This window comes from Stenella coeruleoalba, assembly GCF_951394435.1.
Source record: "Stenella coeruleoalba genome assembly, chromosome: 11".
Lineage (NCBI taxonomy): Eukaryota > Metazoa > Chordata > Mammalia > Artiodactyla > Delphinidae > Stenella > Stenella coeruleoalba.
Window position 1 is genome coordinate 51,946,645 of NC_137157.1, and position 12,380 is coordinate 51,959,024.

Below are 12,380 nucleotides of genomic sequence, written 5' to 3' on the forward strand. Positions count from 1 at the left end.
GATGATTGAAATGTACTAGGCCCTACATTTTGTAGTTTTTAATCAGATACCTTCCTTGGTGAACACAGATCACAGTCATTTCTGTGTTAATTAAAGGAGGCTCTGGTGCTGAGTCATCTATCAAATCATCAGATTATGTTTGATTATCTATCAGACAAGGGATAAATGTTAAGCACTTATATAAGATGCAGAGCTACATGGGTATCAAAAAGCCATAACTATAATTTTAAGTCAGTTGCAAGATGAAACTTGTGAGGGAAGAGAAGGTGCTTACCTTGGTCCAAGGTGGCGTGTCCAGCCCTCCTCCCACGTGCAAAGTAGGAAGGTGAGAGCTGGGCTCTGCAGAAGGTGCATCAGGTACCTTCTTCCCTCAACCCCCTCTCCCCTGACCCTCTCACATTCCAGCCAGGCAGGAATGGACAGAAATGCAGAGCTTTACGCAGCAGCATATTTAAGGTGCTTTAAAATCTTACATTAATGCTTGACTAAGATATGCCGTAGAGACTGACCCAAAGAAATATGAGGTCCATTAACATTTTTAGTTTTCTAGGAAAAGGGGGGGGAATGCACTTGATTATTCTTTTCTTGTTTATTCTAAGGTATTTTAATTCCACAAGCAAACTGAGATTCATTGAAAATAAGAGCTATTTTTTAATTTGCTTTTTAAAGCTAAACATTCTCCATCCCTCTCTAGAAAACTTCTTCGAACCCAAATGCCTAAAAAGCATAAATTGGATTATAAAATGTTCATGGCTTTTAATGTCTCACCTTCAAATTGCTTTCTCTTAATTTTCTCTCAGATAACCATGTTAAATAACACGTTTTAAAGGCTTTAAGAGCTTTATTTCTTCCCCCCCTACTTGAGGGAGGCTCCATTTTAGCAACAAAAAAATGTATCTCAAATGAAGCATCAGCCTCAGATAACTTACCTCCACCTTGGCTCCAGAGCAACTTGGATTTCCGATTCTTCGAGCAGGCCAGTGACTTGGGGAACCAGTAAAAGAGCTGGGCTATTCTTCTGAATGTCTTGTTAAAGTCACTTCTTATGGCCATAGCTAGAACTGTAAGTGTTCCAGAACAACACTTCACAGAGAGCACGGATGGGGAAAACACAGTAATACCCACATATGACACTTTAGCTGTGAACTCTCTTTCAGCCAATATGTCTGGGGACCACCTGTTAGCCCTAAATCCCCTTCCCCTGTCATTCCTTTGGTGTCCTTAGCCCTCATAACTAGAAACTGTATTAATAGATGTTCTTTCTAAAGAAAGAGTTTTAAGCTTCACAAACTCTAACCTAAGGCAACACTTGATAATTTTTAAGTACAGACCCCACCCCTGCCCCACCTCCTCTATAGAAATACAATTACTTTCACAGAGGAGCAAAGTAACCAGTATCCACTAACTCAGCACCCAACAGAACTGTCAATGGCAATTCGTAGGACTTGCTGGTGATTAACACGCTGCCTCCTAAAGCCAGAGCCTTGATTCCATTTGTTTTGTACATCTTTTACTGGAAAAATGATATGTATTTTAAACCTTGTCAGGAATCTATCCCAGAAAAAAAGAATTTGACTGATTCTTACAAGTCAAGAAATGTATAAAAGATTATTTCCAGGATACTTTTTGGTTTTTGACCCTTTGAACACTTCTCCAGACCCTTCTTTAACTTTAGTGTGTGATTTCAGCAGACACCAGCATTTGGCTGCCTGCTCTGCCAGTGGGACTGGGGTTCCCATCATCACCCCTAGAACTACATCTAACAACTGGTCTTTGTGCATTCTGTTTATGTCAAAAGAAATAAACTTACTCAGAGACTAGTCCTTATAAGAGCCTGACGTGATAGTTGGACAGTGCTTTTTTATATGATACACTAAATTTCTGGGGCTGATTTATAGACACACATAAAAGGATATTATCATATTACCAGTTTCCGTTTCCAGGTCAGATGTTTTTGATTTCTGTTCCATTTTCATGAGTTCTTAGAAATATGCCTAGGAGTCTGCTTATAAATGACAAGTGGGGAGAAAGTTGAACTAAAACAATAGTGTAAGACTTTCTGACACTTTCCTCTTCCTAAAAATAGGATGTGGGCTGGTGGATCCTGCCCAAAACAATAGGGTTAAGACTTCTTTATGTTTTCCTTTCAACAGTGTCTGTCCCAGCACTTCTCAGTTTTGAAAGTTTGAGTAACTATAAATTTTCTGCAGCACTTCCTCAAAGACAAAGCACAATGCGAAAAATGCCCTTCTGAGTGGACTGAAGTCAGAGATAAAAGCTCTGGTTGTGGCTGTGATTCTGAAGGGACAATAAAGTTTAGACATTTCAGTCAAGATTGTCAAGATTGCTTATTCCTACTGATAGTCCCTTTCTTAATTCCAAACAACAAACCTCTTATTTTTAGCACAGAACACCACAAAATGCAAACTTCATCGCTTAAAAAAAATAACAGAAAAACAAACTAAAACACGTTCTGGATAACTTTTTTTTTTGGATAACTTATTGATGCAGGTATTATATTTTTAAGGAGATATTTTGAGGAAAAGATCTTTTTTTTTTAAATAGAGACTTCTTTGTTTTGTTTATGTATTTGGTTGCACCAGGTATTAGTTGTGGCAGGTGGCCTCCTTAGTTGTGGCTCACCGGCTCCTTAGTTGTGGCTCCAGGGGTCCTTAGTTGCGGCTTCATGGGTCCTTAGTTGCGGCTTGCCGGCTCCTTAGTTGTGGCATGCATGTGGGATCTAGTTCCCTGACCAGGGATCGAACCCAGGCCCCCTGCATTGGGAGCGTAGAGTCTTATGCACTGCACCACCAGGGAAGTCCCTGAGGAAAAGATCTTTACATCTAAGAAGAGACACTCTGCTTCGACACAGTGCAATGAGGTCTATAAGCCACTTACACAGTATTTGTTAATTTCCAAAATAATCAAAATGGGACATTTAGAAGATGTGATGGGATTATTTTCCGCATTTCTTCCCTAACCTCTAATTCCTTTTTTATTTACTCAAAGATATCCCTTTTTTTCACATAATTTACATTCACTTATTTCATTTTTGATTATTCCTTCTGCTGTTAGACCTATAATCTCTTTTTTACATTAAGAGTTAAATCCTACCTCACACCTGTCAGAATGGCTATCATCAAAAAGAACACAAATAACAAATGTTGGTGAGGATGCAGAGAAAAGGGAACCCTTGTACACTGTTGGTGGGAGTGCAAACTGATGCAGCCACTTTGGAAAACTAAAAAAAGAACTAAAAGTAGAAGTACCATATGACCCAGCAACCCACTCCTGGGTATATATCCGAAAAAAACGAAAACACTAATTTGAAAAGATACATGCACCCCAATGCTCAGAGCAGCATTATTTACAATTGCCAAGATACAGAAGCAACCTAAGTGTCAACTGACAGATGAATGGATAAAGAAGATATGGTATGTGTGTGTGTGTGTATATATATATATAATGGAATAGTACTCGGCCATAAAAAAAAACCACGAAATTTTACCATTTGCAACAATGTGGATGGACTTAGAGGGTATCATGCTAACTGAAAGAAGTCAGACAGAGAAAGACAAATACAGTATGATATCACTTTTATGTGGAATCTAAAAAATACAACAAATTAGTAAATACAGTAAAAAAGAAACAGACTCACAGATAGAACAAACTAGTGATTACCAGTGGGGAAAGGGAAGCAGGGAGGGGCAAGATAGGGGTGGGGGATTAAGAGGTATAAACTACTATGTATCAAATAAGCTACAAGGATATACTGTATAACACAAGGAATATACAATATTTTATAACAACTGTAAATGGAGTATAACCTTTAAAAATTGTGAATCACTATATCGTACACCTGTAACTTATATAATATTTTACATCAACTTTATATCAATTAAAAAAGAAGAGACAGTATCAAAAAAAAGAGTTAAATCCATTAACTCTTCTACTTGTTACATATAATATTTTTAATCCCTGTCTTTTGGAAATATATCCCAATATTGAAAAAAAAAGCTTGTAAACTAGAGATGCAACTTATTTTAAAGCTAATTTCACTTACATAGTAACTCTGAAAATTTGGTTAGCAGGCCAATGTCACCATGTATTTACTGACATAAGGTGTTTTGAATGAGGATGCATACTTCAGGGTAAAATATTGAAAGCAAGAGTGCTTGATTTACATGTTGCTGTAATGGGGAATAGAACAGTCAGTCTTAATTAATACTAGTGTGGAACAGAATTGTTCTTACCAGTATAACTTACACATATACAATCCCCACAGCAAGGGTCTGTTTACTGGTATTCTTTTCTAGAGGTGCTTAAATAAAAACGAAATCTGCAAATATATTAACTGATTACATAATTTAAGTAAAATTTTACCTAGTGTTCAGTGATATAAACATTTAAACTACACAATTAGACACTGATGTTAGATGGTCAAATAGAAAATTAAAATTAAAAGGGATTAAATACCCCCCCTTGCCCCATACCCTCTCAGACTAAACAGTTTTTGATAGGGGATAACTGTATTTATAAAAGTAACGTCATTGACCCATGCATTTATTTTTATAATGTATACATGTGACACTTAAAATTCCCTACTACAATGATGCATCAATTTGAGATTTCAAATGACATCCTAATCCGTTTTCAGTTTTGCAATGTTCATGACAGCCAAATTTATTTACTACTTAGGACATGATCTCTTTATGATATACAGGTTGTACATGATCATACTTCAGTCATCTAAGTCAGAAACCAAACTAAAACCAAATCCTTCTTGGGCAAAATAATTTCTCATTGAGCACAATCCTTTAGTCTAGAACTCTGTGTATATTTTTCAAAGAGAAGGCTCCTTCTGGATTTGTATAGCATACATTTATGAATTTACGAAAGAACTTCTACTAAACTTGGAATCAGTGGGTTTAGAAGAGTCACAAAATTGCCCCTCGTGTAATTTCTGAGGATAATTTACCATTACCACCCATTATTTTTCAAAAGATAACTTTTGTTTCTCAAACTGTTGTACACAGAAAAATACAAACTCTTTACATTACAACTGAGAAATTTATTGATACTTCTTCATAAAGTAGTAAGCAGAATTAAAGTAAAGAAGAAATATACAGCTTAAAACAGTTGAAATGATCCTAAAATTTTTATGACAATTATACATTTATGGCCAAAATAAAAATGAACAGTTTTTAATAAATCACTTTAAAAATTTTGCTCAATAATTTACCTGAAATTAAACAGATACAAGGATAACTAGGATAATGCCACTTTATCCTTCTCAAAAAAACTGTGATCCTAGTAAAACAGTGGTTCGGTTCTGCTCCCCACTCACAAAAGCTACCTCTCCATTCTATCACTTATAAACGTGTTAACAATCAGCCTTTACTGATTTGTAAGGATGCCAATTTTGGTTCCACTTAAAAATGATTCCAGTAGGCAGTCAGAGATATTGACTTAGCTGGTCTTACTCAGAAGAGTCGAGGATCAGTAAGTATCTCAACGTATCGGTCATGGCTTTCTTCTCAGTGCTCACTGAGGTCAAATGTCCTCATATAATTATAAATGTTAAAAAGTAAAATTACATCTTAGCAGCCAAAAATTTATATATTTTTTATATATTTACAGTATTGTACATATTTACAAGACCACATCCAATAGTGAAATGTAAAAACAAGAGACCACCTACAGAGGCATTCATTTAATGCCCCAACATTATTTTCTTGTGCAAACTGAAACTTGCCTCAAACTTCTTATAAAGCTATAGACAGTCAACATTGCGAAGGCCACCATCCATGGTTAAAGAGCCAAACCTAAAACACAAAAGAAAAAAGGCGATCTCAAAAGATTCATTTATTTGGCCTCCAACATTTTAAAGAAGAATATCAAATACTTTTCAGAGGAATAAACTATTATTTTTAAAGAGTTAACCAACTATAATTTGCTCTATTTCTTACTGAAACACAGTGCCACTATCATAAATATGTGAAAAAATACAACTCAGTGGCTTGGGAAGACTTCTTAAGAGAAAATGGGGGAGTAATGTAATCTAGAAAGTGTTAGAAAGAGCTGGATAATTTCTTTTGGTGGGGTGGGATTTATAAGCAAAGATGTGGAGTTGGGAGTCAGGGACAGTAAGGAATGGAATCTTGCTAAAACAGAATGTTACTTGGAGGAACAGTATAAAATAAAGTTGGGTGATTAGGCTGGGGCCAGACTATTATATTCTTTTAATTCAAGTATGAATTTAGACTTGACTTTTTAGGTAATAGGAATTTAGAAATTTTTGAGCCAAGGGAGTGGTATGATTAGATCAGTATTTGGGAATATTACTTTGGCTGTAAAACCCATGACAGATGGGAAGAACTGGTTAGGGAAATAGGTAGTAGATTATTATCATGGCTCACAAGGTAGGGGGAAAGGAGATCTAAATGAGGTTGATGAGGGGGAACACAGAAACGTTTGAAGGAAGATTACCAAACTTGATGAAAGGGAGTAAATAAGAGTGAGTGTCTAAAATAATTTATGGGGACTTCCCTGGTGGCACAGTGGTTAAGAATCTGCCTGCCAACGCACGGGTTTGATCCCGGTCTGGGAAGATCCCACATGCTGCAGAGCAACTAAGCCCATGCGTCACAACTACTGAGCCTGTGCTCTAAAGTCTGCGAGCCACAACTACAGAGCCCGCATGCCTAGAGCCTGTGCTCTGCAACAAGAGAAGCCACGGCAATGAGAAGCCTGCACACCGCAATGAAGAGTAGCCCCCATTCGCTGCAACTAGAGACAGCCCATGCAGCAATGAAGACCCAACGCAGCCAAAAATAAATAAATAAATTCATTAAAAAAATAAATAATAAAATAATTTATGTTCATGGTAGGAGGAGAAAGGGGAAGAAGATGAGTAAATTACAGGGGAGACTGAGTTGGGAAGGATGATGTTAAGTGATTTTAGATACAAAAAAATCTGAAGTGATAGATATCCATATGGAGACAGAGCACAAGACCTGGCTAGTTCTGGCACAAATCCTTAAGTGGTCATTTAACATTTAAGTTATGATTCTGCCATGTCTGATTACCCATGTATTGTCAAGCCTGCAAATAAAACATGACTTATTGGACATGCTTTGGGAAGTGGGGATTTTATTCCACAAAACATGTGATTCAATATAAAATTTTGTTAAAACATATTTTAATAGTCTTTTCTACTTGCTAATCTTTAGCCTTTCAGAATAAATTTAGGATTTAGCTAAAGTTGTGAAGAAACTATAAACTGCATAAATTTATAAAAAGTTATAAAGAGTTAGATAATTACTATGTAGATGCTATAAACCAATAGGAAACCAATAGAAAACCAATAGGAAAAATACTTTAAAACCTAATAGGCAATTCACAGAAAAAAGATTGAATAAACCTATAAAAAGATGTTTGACATCACTATTAACCAAAGATATGCAAATTAAAACAAGATTAAAACAAGATGTTGGTTTCTACTAAACAAATTGGCAAACATCTAAAAAACTGGTAACATTCAGTGTTGACAATGGGACTGTAACAAGCCTTTTAGAGAACAAACTAACAACGCCTATCAAAATTCAAATGTGCAGGGTCTTCCGTGGTGGCAGAGTGGTTAAGAATCCGCCTGCCAATGCAGGGAACACAGGTTTGAGCCCTGGTCTGGGAAGATCCCACGTGCTGCGGAGCAACTAAGTCCATGCACCACAACTACTGAGCCTGCATGCCACAACTACTGAAGCCCATGTGCCTAGAGCCTGTGCTCCAAAAGAGAAGCCATCACAATGAGAAGCCTGTGCACCGCAATGAAGAGTAGCCCCCACCCACTGAAACTAGAGAAAGCCCGCGAGCAGCAACAAAGATCCAATGCAGCCATAAATAAATAAATAAATTTATATATATATAAAAAAATTTCAAATGTGCATACCCTTTGACCCAACAACTCCACATCTAGAAACATCAAGAAGTCAACCTTTCAAATATTCTTACACAAGCACATGAAGGTATATATACAAGTATGTTCACTGAAGCATGTTTTGTAACTGTGAAAAATTAGAAACAACTTAAATGCCCAACAAATAGGGATGCACAAATTGATATGGCAGATCCATAAACTAGGGTATCAGGCAGCTGCTGAAAATGAGAAAAGTAGAGCTATATGTATGGATATGAAAAAGTACCCTTGATATACAGCCTTAAGTGAAAAAAGTGAGACTAAACTAGTATGAACAGAATGATTCCATTCTTATAAAACACACATGCACAACAAACTATTAATACTGATCACTTCTGTGGGAGTGGGGAGGTATGAGAAAGAGGAGGTGGGGTCTTTTATTTCAATTTTTACAATTATATATTGTTTAAACATTTTTTTACCAATTCATTAAATTCATTTAAAAAAATCGATAATACTATAGAAGCACCTGATAACTTTCTGCATGTAGCTCAAATATCATGTGATTTCCTGACATTTAATCTTTCCAAGCCTTATGAACATGTTTGGTCGTTTATTTGAGAGAACAGGGCTAGTGGAGAGATAGGAGGCTGGGTTCCAGCTCCAGTTCATCTTTTCAGCTATGAACGTCAACACCTGTGGAACATGGACAAGGACTATCTGCTGTGCCCTGGAATGCAAGGCTGGAATGCACGCTTAGTGAGGCCATGCAGCGTGAAAGTGCCCTGCAAGTGTACAAAACACCACATAAATGTGAAATCCTTGTGTTAATATCTTGCGGGTGAGAGGACCTGTGGAGAAGCACCTAAGGGCTGGAAAGAGAAGGCTTCTATTCATGGGCCAAATAGGACTTAACTTCTCTGAGGAACCCAGACAAGGAAACAGCCACCAAAGTGGCTTTATTGGCTCTGTACATTTTCCAACTCTCTTTCTCCTTGATCTATTAGGACTCTGGAGATAAGCAGACACTCAGCTCCTCAAAGAACTCCATGAACAGATGGCGCTCACGTGCAAGGAGGGGTTCAGAGGGCTCTGAGTTACATAGCACTGATCAGAGTGCTGGCATCTCCTAAGCAACTCTGAATCCAGAATTGAAAATGATAATTCTTATGATAAAATGTTTTGAAAAATGTGCAAAAGATTTTCGTTTTCACAGACTGATTCAAAGAATTCTATTAACCAGTGTTTCTATAAAATGGAATCAATCACAGCTGACTTGTCTTTATCGAAAGAACCCCAAACACATTAAAAGGCACCATGAAATTCACAAAACCTAACAGTTCTGACTTAATATTCCTTTCCCACTGCTTAACCTATTGATACAGGAAGACAGACAGATACAAGTATAGATGTATGTTTATGTACTCAATTGCATATATAATTACAGGGCAGAATGATCTTTGTATTACTCACCTTTCTAAAATATGATTATTTTCAGCAAGTTCTTTAACTACCCCTTCCATTTCTTCCTTTAATTTCTTCATACTATATTCAAAATAAAGATAAAAGTACCTGTGCTCAAAAAAAGTATTCAAGTGTTTTACAGTTTATATTTATATATAGTATGTTTAGTTCTCTAGATTGATCTAAGTCATTAAATAATATTAGCAAATGTATTCATAACAAATATAAAACATTTCAAAATAAAAGAGCAAGATCACAAAATGAAATAAAAACAAATGGAAACACTACAGTTACCAAATAATAAATTTCTTACCCAAGAGTCATTTCTACTAATGTGTTAGAACATGGATAAATTGGGGTCATGGTATGTTTGATTCCACTGGAGGCTGCAAACATTTTCTGTGGCAAAGTTTCTTGTAACTAAAACATCAAAAACAAATAAACAAAAAACCATATCAATCACAGAACAGAATACTTACTACAGATCTTATATCAAATGTTACAGGTTTTAATAAGTCCTTTAAAGCTTTAAGTTTTAATTTCAAAACCATCAGTGATATAATACTTAAAACTTTTTAAGAAAAACTTTGCTTATAGATGATTTAAAAAAATGGTCTATCAGATGTTTTTCACTGTAAAACATCTTAAAACTTGGCTCAAAATACATACAAGTGGGCAAGCAGAGCTGAATATAGGCATATTATACCCTATTTCTCTCTTCTCAATCATTATCAGATATAAACTTAGAAGAATTTTATTTTAATTTTTCCTAGTAGGAAAAAGCCTTTTTTTCTAGATAATTTTGAAGCTATACCTCATTAGTATAGTCTTGATACTTTGATACTTCTTCTTCAATATCAAAACACTGATTAGTTAGCGATAATAACTGTTTCCTAAGATGAAGCATCTTTCTGAAAACCAAAAAGAACCAATTAATAAGCAGTCTAATATTATTTTTACTTAAAATATATAATATACATTAAATTATATATTGTGCAGACAATCACTAATCACCCCCCAGAAAGTTTACTTACCTCATCCATTCTTCTGACTTATCCAAAAAAGCCTCGTACTTTTTAACACATTCATCTGTAAAGTGGGTCATAGCTTTTGTTGCATGATAATACAGTTTTTGCCTGTAATTTAGAAATAATCAGAGGCTTAAACCAATGTCACTGTTTCTATTTCCAATATTAAAGAATTTTCAAATATATGAAATTTATTTCCTGTAATGACCGTTGTGGGTTTAGAATATTTACGGTAAAAAGCCTAAGGTTTCTAAGACAGACATTATAGCAGTAAGAGGAGAAAAAGAAAGTTGATAGTGGAGAATGGTCAAAAACTACTTATCGAATGAGGTTAAGGTTAAGGAGGTGGTTAAGTCTGCCCTTGCCTATGTTCTCCATTATCTGTCCTTCTGCAATCAGAGCACAGGAGGCAGAAGAAGACTGCCCCCTTATTCTCCCGTCTCAGTAACCTCTCAACCAGGGGCCAGATGAGTGGGCCTCAAATATGTGCACATACAGTAACAATTCTATAAAGTCAAGACTAAAATGTATTTTTTATTATGATTAATTCCAATGTTAAGAAGAAACATAACCAAAAATAATTATTAAACATAATCTGGACACTTACTTATCAAATTTGTGGATTTGTTCTTCATTATATGCTAGTCCTAAAAATAAGAATATGTATTACTCTTGTAAATGTAGAATCATAAAATCACATGCAATTTTTTTGAGATTATTACTTCATAAAGGCTAAGAGTTTAAAGCAGATGTCACAAACTTCTGACCCATGGGTAGATACTGCCCACAAATGCTTTTATTTGGTCTGTACAGTGCTAACGTTAAAAAAAAAATTAACTGCCAACATTTAAAAATCAGGATATTTCTAATAAAGTCTATTTCTAGCTTCTCTTGAGGCCTAGGAACACTGGAAAAACAATCAGGTGAATGTGACTAGTGGCTCTTCCCTTCACATGGGGGTGGGGGTCCTCCTCTCTAGTCCCCCTCAGTTTCCACGGGCCAATCTCATTCCTTTCCATTACGTGCATGTACTCTAGAGGTTTCAGAGCTCTGATCCCTGATTTGAACTACTCAAAAGGTTGGTTTTAAGGATAATTTTTAATACATTCAACCTCTTCCCTGACAGAACCAAGTCTCTGAAATAAATAACTTATGTAGACACCCTTACAAATATACCAAATTAATTCAACCAAATTACAACTAGTAGGGCTGACTCAGATTAACAAATGGAAAATTTTACTTACTACGTTCTGCTTTGTCTTTTTTGAACTGATAGTAAATCTCTGTAATGCAATTTAACAGGACTTGTAGCTTTTCTACACTATTTAAGAAAGAAAAATCCAAATAAATTAATTGAGTCAATGTGAAAAAGGACATTTAATAATAAGAGCAGAAACTGCCAATGCAGTTATAACCTACTGTCTATCTTTTGGATGAGTGCCTTCTTGATGGGTCCATGTATCTGCCAGCAATCCACCTGGAGATAATTTGCTTTCAATATCCTGAAGACTGGTTTCTATTGTTCCCTGAGAACTGGAAAGCTAAATAAAACCAATGTGTTCAGATCCAGATTACCAAAAATCAGAAATGATCATCACAACGCCAATGGAGCCTAAAGTTTGAATAACATTTCTTTTGTAGATTACTTCAGTTCAAAGTCAGAATAATTATTTTTATCTTTAAATGCAAGGACAGTTTCTTAGGTTATATTCCACCAAGAGTACAATATGATAATAAAACATGAATATTAATATATTTTATAGGGCTTCCCTGGTGGCACAGTGGTTAAGAATCTGCCTGCCAATGCAGGGGACATGGGTTCATGCCCTGGTCTGGGAAGATCCCACATGCTGTGGAGCAACTAAGCCCGTGCGCCACAACTACCAAGCCTGCGCGCTAGAGCCCACGAGCCATAACTACTGAGTCCGCATGCCACAACTACTGACGCACGCGCACCTAGAGCCTGGGAT

At 36.0% G+C, this 12,380-nt stretch overlaps 1 protein-coding gene across 1 annotated transcript in view; it reads right to left on the reverse strand.

Moving 5' to 3' along the window:
- Positions 1-3,479: 3,479 nt before the first annotated feature.
- The window catches only part of TBK1 (TANK binding kinase 1), a 40,509-nt gene continuing 31,608 nt past the window's right edge, over positions 3,480-12,380 (reverse strand). The window contains exons 14-21 of the mRNA XM_079938572.1: positions 11,830-11,951; positions 11,655-11,731; positions 11,018-11,057; positions 10,417-10,518; positions 10,197-10,293; positions 9,696-9,802; positions 9,392-9,463; positions 3,480-5,825 (exon numbers count right to left, since the gene is read on the reverse strand). Coding sequence (XP_079794698.1) covers positions 5,774-5,825; positions 9,392-9,463; positions 9,696-9,802; positions 10,197-10,293; positions 10,417-10,518; positions 11,018-11,057; positions 11,655-11,731; positions 11,830-11,951 — 669 coding nt within the window. The 3' untranslated portion in view covers positions 3,480-5,773. The remainder of the gene's footprint in view (positions 5,826-9,391; positions 9,464-9,695; positions 9,803-10,196; positions 10,294-10,416; positions 10,519-11,017; positions 11,058-11,654; positions 11,732-11,829; positions 11,952-12,380) is intronic.